This window comes from Clupea harengus, chromosome 8, assembly GCF_900700415.2.
Source record: "Clupea harengus chromosome 8, Ch_v2.0.2, whole genome shotgun sequence".
NCBI classification, from domain to species: domain Eukaryota; kingdom Metazoa; phylum Chordata; class Actinopteri; order Clupeiformes; family Clupeidae; genus Clupea; species Clupea harengus.
This window is the reverse complement of record NC_045159.1, coordinates 11803199-11812081: the sequence shown is the minus strand read 5'-3', so window position 1 is coordinate 11812081 and position 8883 is coordinate 11803199. Positions and strand designations below refer to the sequence as shown.

The following is an 8883-nucleotide window of genomic DNA, read 5'->3' as shown; positions in this document are numbered from 1 at the left end:
CCCAGCTTCTTCACCACAGCCTGCAGCTCTCTCAGCTGAGTTTGGATATCTGCTTGTTTATTAAGGCCATCCTGACTGAGCTCTCCACTAGCCTCTTTCTGACACCCAACAAATAGCAACACCAGTGCCAATTTTACTATCATCGTAGAATTGGGCTTACGGGTCAGCAAGCTGAATGGCGTCAATCATTGTCGGTTTATATATGGAGTGGAGTTATTTTTTCTTTTTTTTTTTAAAGAACTGTGATAAGGCTTGTTTGCTATTCATGGTATGGCCGTTCACGTGAACCTTCCTATCTGTGTGTGGGAAACTAACAGGCTGACTAAATTAGCTTTCCATACATAGTTTCCCTTTGTATGGATGTTGGGGTCATGGTGTCAACAACAGGAGTGTTGCATTTCCCCTGATATTCTCTCCAGTATTATTCCTATATGGACATGTTTACATTGGAGTGTACTGTATTTGCTTAAAAAACTAAAGTGTTCCCACAAAAGAGGGTTTTCATCAGTTTCGTGTCTACATGTATACCTACATTTTATAAAACTTCTTAGAGAACATTAGCATTTTGCCTCAAATCCTCCTGAATGATCCTGGAGAAAAGAATGACACTCAATGTAAAGGTTTCCATATTTTAAGTTAATTTTATTTATTGCTTTTAATTCCCACACATTCATCACAGTGGTGACACCAAGAAACCACTAAAGGTGCTGACATTAGTCTTATCACCAAAGACTCTGTAAGTCTTGGGGAGCTGGATGTAAACGATGTCTCCCACCTCCAGCTGCAGGACAGCTGCATTAGATGCATATCTGAAATAGCCGTGTGTATCCCACTCGGCCACAAATGTAATGGCCTGGTCATTTTTGTATAGGTGGGCCCCTGTTACTTGATTTGATTGCAGCTGTCCACAAGTCGTGAATCTGAAGTAATATAGTCCCCTTACTGAAGCTGTGAAGATACCTGTATGAATCAATCAAAGACATAAAAAATAAAAATAAAAACAGAAGAAACCACAGACACAATCACATTAGGCAGACACAATCATTTTTAACCAGTGTAGTTCACACACAGTCTATTTCTGCTGTGTTTTAATTGTACTTGAGAATAGAGGTTTTCTGAAGTCATACAGCTATCTTGCACGTACTCTATGTCTACTCTAACATTTGGTGATGCTACACATTGAATAAAGTTGTTCCTTGATTAGCTGATTATGTGTGTTAAACGTTAACACACTGGCAAGGGATATTTTGGTTAAAAGCAAAACTACAAAAAAGCAAAATAATTCTCTAAATTACCTGTTGCTGAGTCGTACTGGTTTCCGATGTTTGATAAGACATTTTCGTAGATCATTTTTGTGTCCGATGAGAATGGACCCACATATCCATTAACGCCTATGGAGGCTGAAAATCCAACCTTAGGTCTGTCTGTGATTTTCACAACACAGTTGAAACATCAGTCATCATACAAAACAATCAACCTTGAAATTCATTTCTGACATACTACTTTACTTTTCGGTCACTGCCACTAAACTGAATAGATAGCATAACAAGGCAACAAATACTCTTACAGCCATGCCAACTGAAAATGGGTATTATGCATGCCGATTTATCAGAATTGTACCAGCGTTCTCCCTCTTCAGCTCCTCCATATTTGTCCTCAGCTCTGTCACCAAACTCATCTGACTGTTCAGCAGATTCTCAGTGGTGTTTGATCTGACGATAAGAGCTCTTAATTCCAGATCTTGCGCTGTCATCACAGAGGCATCATAAACCACTTGACATATGCAAAGGACTGATGCATATTGGCACACAAAATAATATTGTGGACAGGTATAACAAAAATGCATCTGGTGCAAATGTATGATATCTATATCTTAATGAAAATTGCATTGTGTACATGTTTTATGTTTTTTAAATAGTCACTTATGGGGCAATATCCAAGGGTTAAATGAGCTTTCTTTATAAAGGCACATCATGAAAAATGGCATATTGGCAACAGTAAGCACTGCTTGAAAAGAGGTGTATCCAGGAGTTTTGGGACATGGTAAATGCATGTCAAACCCTGCGGTTTGGTGGACGTATCTAGTTTTCAGGAACCCACCTGACCACAGTCATTAGTTGATGGCTTGGCCTTTCAATGCAAAACAGTCAATGGTCTGAGGGGGGCTCGGAAATATATCAAATCTACAGAAACATACGGTTACTGTGGCAGATAATTGTGGCTGTAAAAAAATCAAATTTCATAGCGCTGACATATAGTACTCTTAGTACCCATCCCACCAACACCATCATCAAATTTGCTGGTGATACCACTGTGATCAGACTTATCTCAGGAGATGACGAATCGGCACCCCAAAACAAAATAACTCATTCTGGACTACAGGAGGCAAAGTGAACACTTCACATCAACGTGGACTGTGTGGAAAAGGTCCACACCCTCAAATTTCTGGAAGCCCACATATCTGATGACCTTTCCTGGTCAGGCAACACCTCAGCAGCTGTCGCACTTCCTGAGAGTGCTCAGGAAAAACAACCTGGAGTGTAACCTGCTGGTGGCCTTTTACCACTCCACCATCGCAAGCGTACTGGCGTTCTGCATTTCGGTGTGGTACTCCGGTTGCACTGCGGCAGACAAGACAGCTCTCCAAAGAATAATTAACACAGCCCAAAAAATCACTGGCTGCTCACTGCCCTCCCTGGAAAACATTGCCTCCTCCCGCTACCTCAGTAGGGCAAAAAACATAATCAAGGACACATCACACCCAGGCCACCACCTGTTTACTCTCCTGCCCTGTGACAGGCGTTACATGTCCTCAAGAGCAAGGACCACATGTCTAAAGGACAGTTTTTTCCCAACGGCTATTAGAACAGTAAACTCACACACTAAAATGTGGTATATCAAATGTGCAATATTACTACTTCAGTCACTTTATTCTACTGCAAGTCACTTTATTCCATTTCAGTGTAAGACAATAATGTCACTTCTATTCATGGTCGGAGGATATGTAAGGACTGTGCAATCTTGCAACGTACCTCAGGGGAGTACTTGTACTCCATACCATTGCACATTGTGTAAATTGGAATGACAATTTTTTTTTACTTCTTAATCTTATATTTACTTTATTGTATTATTTTTTGTTGTTATATGTTGTTCCTCATGGAACCAACAAGAGCAGTGCTTAACATTTTGTTGTATGCAAAGCTATACAATGACAAAATGGCTTTCAATTCCAATTCAATTTCAATTTTCAATTTCAATTAGTAATTAGTAATAGCTGAACATTACCTCGAGAGGATTTGAAATTGTGCCATACTGATCAGACTTGTAAAACAGTGCTCACAAACTTTGTTACATGTGTTTGTTACATTAATGTAGTTTTGGGAAGAGAGCTCATCTCATCACAGACCTAACACTGGGTCTGTCTCAGCAACGCTTATGAATCTTTGGCTGAGCAGTCGGGAGAGAAATGTCACTCATGAATGTCCGTCGCCACACTGACATTCTAAAAAGGGTGTTCAAAAGGCGTCGTAACCAGGACACATGCAAGACCAATGGGGTTTAGAGGAGGGGCAAGATATTGTGTCACCAATCCAAAGTAAGACTTTTGACCAATTAAAGAATACCTGGTGGCCCAAAGGTGTGAAATGCAAATGTTCCCTCACAAGCAGGGGGATTCTTCAGCATGGCAAGTAATGCTCCAAACCTGGTACATATCCAGGAGAATCTGGGTTTGTGTTACAGGACAGCAAACTCCCAGATACACCCAGTTATCCGTGGAGTGTCTCGGAGTACACAGTAGTGCAGGAGTCCTGGATACACCTCTTTTCACGCAGTGAAGTACTTTGTGTCAGGCTTGCACATGTTCAGCATTCCTGTTTTCTTGTTAAACAGTGCCATCTATTGGCCGTTTCTAATGCTCATTGTATGAAAATAGATGAGGTTACCTGATTGCAACTAATGAACAAGCTCATAAAGATGATTGTTTGTTTTGTGTTAATTGCTGCTTGATTATAATTATATTATAATGCGATCTCCTCTAATCCTCCTCTCACCTGCATGCTCTGTGTTCAGGATGTCCATCCCATCTTTCAGCTTCTCCACTGCAGTGATCTGTGCTTCCACCTGGCTCTCCAAGGCCCCTGATCTTTCACCCAATGCTGAGAGTTCCGAGGTTTGAGCTTAAATGTAAAAATGAGGCCAAGGTGGGAAAACAAATGATAGTTTGTTAATGCATGTATGTAGAAAATTCCCATAAAATATGAATATCTTGTTGAATTAAAACAAACAAACAGAACATTCTAGATCTGTAATACCTATCTTAACGGACTCTTTAATATTACTTGGCTAGCAGAAATCTGACTTCTCTTATAGGACAGTGGAGATTTACATTTTCTACCCATACTGTCTGGAAACTGACACCATGACCCCAACATCTTGATTCTGTGGTTAATAAATAACATATCAAATACATTTGTTTGCCTACTGTCTAACTGTGAGTCATCATGTTACAAATCTATAATTTTTTTGATCTGGGAAATGACAAAATTGACTGAGAAAAACTATAATAGGACTCTCATTCTCATTCTATGGTTGCAAATAAATTGGTTATAATGACAGTAAGAATCAAGCATCAAATCACACCAATCTATTTCCCATACAGAGCTACTGATTTCCAAGATGATGCTTTACCACTGCATACACTATGAATTGACTATGCACAAGCTACACTGTTCACCTGAGCATCATTCTTGCCCTCTTTGTGCAGTTTACCTGCATTCTCTCTGCTTAATATAGCCACTTGAACATCCATCTCCATCACCGCTGTCTGTTGTTGTTTCACCTGACTCTCCATGGTGCTTGACTTGTTTTTGAGGGTCTCTAATGTGAGTTCTTGAGCTGGAGCCGTGACAGAATGGGACAAATCTTAACTCAAGCGAACCGATCATTTACCATGTGTTTACGCTGTAACTTGTGACACCAAAAACTCTACCTTTCTGCTTTACAGATTAACATTTTGCACAAATACTGTCTGGAAACTGACACCATGACCCCAACATCTTGGTTCTGTGGTTAATAAATGTCCTATAAAATGCATCTATTTGTTTACCTACTGTCTAACTGTGATAGTCATAGTCTTACAAATCTATAATGGTCAAATAAATGTCTATTTTTCCTTTTTACAAATCTGAAGGAAGTAATTTCTGTATGCTGTGAAAGTGCATTCTTATATACCTGCATTCTCTTTTTCCAGCGTGTTTACTGTAGACTTCACCTGCACCACTGCTGCCTGCTGTTCCTCTAAGCACGTCCCTGTGGAGTTGGATATGTCACGCAGGGCTACCAACTCCATGCTCTGGGCTGACAGCAGGAGAGAGCAAGAGGCAAAGAGAATACACACACACACACACACACACACACACACACACACACACACACACACACACACACACACACAAGAGAGAGAGAGAAAGAGAGAGAGAGAGAGAGAGAGAAAGGAGAGATGGTTTCTTAATGAAATGTAAAATTCTAAATGTCAGATGAACCTGTATTTGTTTATTGACAATGCCTTGTTCTGATCAATGGCTAAAAATAAAGCCTACATTCGGAAATAAAGGGCACAATCTCAAACATAATCTCTACGAGGACCACAAGACTGCTGCATTCTGACCCATGTGCTGTGTAGGTCTGTACAGCATGAATAATACGTCTGGACATTTTGATCAATACAGAGGCCTGACCATAGTAAGAGAAGACTGCTAATGACTGCAGCAATATTGTATTCTACACTATGAACTGTTCTTAAATAAAAGGGATAGAGGTATAGTATACCGAACAGAAGTATAGTATTGCACAGTGTAAATTATATTGTAGATTTTACTTGTTGTATTATTTGTGTGTGATTTTGTTTTGTTGAGTCTCCATCATCTATTAAATTATCAATTATGTCAGTGATAAACCACCCTTTTTACATTTGACTGGCTCAGTAAATGCTTGAGGATATAGTTACTGTAGGAGGATGCCTGAACCTAAGTCACAGAGTATCCTCACTCAACCAACATAGTCTGCATGATGACACTGGTGTGCTTTTTACAGTTTACCTGCATTTTCCTTCTTTATGTTCTCAACTTCTGTCTTCAGTGCCACCACCTGACTCCCCTGTTTCTGAACCAGCATCTCAGTCGAGTTTGACCTCATCTCTATAGCCCCTACATCCAATGCCAGGTCTGAAATGAGTAGGGAAACAGAATCTTAACATTCCAATGGGAACGATCTAAAATTACATGTTTACAAGGGTACATATTACAGGTTTTTCTCAGTTGCTGTCTGATATATTGTCACACTGTTACAGTACTGGATTTTCTGTCATGCTAGCCTGGTGCATCCACTCTGGCTTGGTGGCCTAAGAGGTTTTATACTCCTTTTTTGAACAAACTGAATGAATCCTCATCAATCACATGTAAACAGTCAAGGTTTGAATGACAAGTAATTTAGCAAACAATCCAAAAATACCATGCCATTGAAACTGATGAAGCATATGGCTAACACATGACGATAATGGTATAACCCACTTGCATGTAATGACATACACAATGAATAGATATCTAGATGCTTTAGAGGGTAAGATTAAACAGCAGATGATTGTACAAACCCTTTTGCATGAATGTGCAATTGCATTTGCAAAATGTTTAAAAGAATGAGAAAAGCGCACAGGTGGCTACATAGAAGTTGAAAAACAGTTTTGAGAATTTTAATTTTGATCTGAGAAATGTACCAAAATGACTGAGAAAAACTAAAATAGGACTCTCATTCTCATTCTATGGTTGCAAGTAGATTAGTTATAATGACAGTAAGAATCAAGCATCAAATCACACCAATCTATTTCCCATACAGAGTTACTGATTTCCAAGATGATGCTTTACCACTGCATAAATTATGAATTGACTATGCACAAGCTACACTGTTCACCTGAGCATCAGTTTACCTGCATTGTCTCTTCTTAATATAGCCACTTGAACATCCATCTCCATCACCACTGTCTGTTGTTGTTTCACCTGACTCTCCATGGCGCTTGACTTGTTTTCGAGGGTCTCTAATGTGAGTTCTTGAGCTGGAGCCGTGACAGAATGGGAAATTTTTTTACTCAAGCGAACCGATCATTTACCATGTGTTTACGCTGTAACTTCTGACACCAAAAAGTCTACCTGTCTGCTGTCTTTCAAGCTGTTCCACCTTATCTCCACTTATTCTCAGCCTGGCCTCCATGTCTTTCAGGTAGGCCACTTGTTCTACAAAGAAACACACATTCATATTGCTCATGTATTTTGTGAGTTGACGATGGTTTTGTTTACTGTTACTATTTTTGGCTCATTATCAACATCACCTTCGTACATCTTCTTCATCTCATTAAGACAACTCTCACTGGCTTCCAGTCTGGTTTCCATGGCTGCAGTTGCATAAATACAATAGACATAATATCACAGTTGGTGATTAAAAAATAACACCAGCGCTGTGATTTTATTACTTTTCACTTGTTTTTATATTCTTCTTGAAATAGTATTCACATTCATGTATCAAAAGATCAAAGATCACAAAACACCTCTGTATTTTTTCCCTGAAGACACTGGCATCTCAGTTCATTTGGTTAATAATTAACTCAGAGTTAACTAACTCAGTGCAGGTTTTGGTAGCACAGGGCTGATTATGATTTTAATGTTGATAATTATGTAATTCCAGTTTCGAGGAAGTTATTGAGATAATTATCACATTCCCAGTAAACTGTCAAAGGTATGGTATCAGAATTTGTTTGATTATAACTTAATTTTTTTTACCTTATAACATTTAACTGGAAAAAATACCAACAAAAGATAATGAAAGCCTACAAGCTGTGTGTGAGTTTTAAAATTTAACTCATTTCAGAGTATACCTGTGTTTTCCTCCTGGAGTCTGTCCACCTGTTTCTTGCTGGCCTGCAGCTGCATCTGCGCAACCTCCAGCTTCAATCCCAGCTGGGTGATTTTTGTCTGGTGCTGCTGTGACTGCCTCTCGCTGGTTTCCACTCTGGACTCCACTTCTCTCATGTCAGAGGTGACCGAGTTCAGGCGCAGCGTCTGCCCGGCCGCCAGCTTTCCCTGATCCTCCGCCTTGAGCTCGCCGGCCCTCAGCCGTGTTTCCAGACCCGTCACTTCAGACTCAGTGGTCGTCAGGGCTATGGTGTGCCTCACCGCCACTTCGCCCAGCTTCTTCACCACAGCCTGCAGCTCTCTCAGCTCTCTGTCAAAATCAGCTTGATTGGCAACTTGCTGGTCAACCAGGTTCCTATCTCGAACATCCTCTCCTCCATTACTTTCCGCCTGGATAATATTCTTTCTGATATCATCATTGTTTTTAAGTTCAGCCACAGACGACAGGAGCAGCAGGATCATTAATACATATACAGCCCTCATCCTGACATTAGACTGCCTCTCAAATGGCATAGAGGCCTACTTGTACCAATACATTGCTCCAGAGGATTTGTTTGATCAGGCACATTTGGGCAGAAGGTCGAGTCAATAATGAAAGATAAGATGTTCAACTCATGTTGATAATGTCCTTGTTACAGCCATAGGAATGTTAAACATGATTAACACCTTTCGAGATATTAAAGCACAGTCTTCCATGGGTTTATGTTTATATCAGTACACATAACCATCATACAGATGCCTATTTAAAGTCCTGGCATAAATATATGTTTTAAACTTGAAACTTAAAAATGTGAATGTACAGCCTTGTCATTTCCTGTAGCCTAGAACAAATGAACACTCTATTAAGCGCACACCACATTAAAACTTAAGAACATTGTCAGGCCTTCGCAAAATGGACGGACAAACAGTCATGATTAATGAA

At 39.9% G+C, this 8883-nt stretch overlaps 1 protein-coding gene across 1 annotated transcript; it reads right to left on the bottom strand.

The window, feature by feature from the left end:
* Window positions 1-619: 619 nt before the first annotated feature.
* Window positions 620-8542, bottom strand: LOC105905970 (COP1-interactive protein 1-like). The gene is made up of 11 exons (XM_031571842.2): window positions 7925-8542; window positions 7382-7444; window positions 7203-7286; window positions 6983-7108; window positions 6099-6224; window positions 5233-5358; window positions 4771-4896; window positions 4053-4178; window positions 1621-1746; window positions 1296-1424; window positions 620-960 (listed from the first exon to the last, which is right to left on the bottom strand). The coding sequence occupies exons 1-11, from the start codon at window positions 8472-8474 to the stop codon at window positions 674-676; spliced, it is 1869 nt and encodes a 622-aa protein (XP_031427702.1). The 5' UTR covers window positions 8475-8542; the 3' UTR covers window positions 620-673.
* Between the last annotated feature and the right edge of the window lie 341 nt (window positions 8543-8883).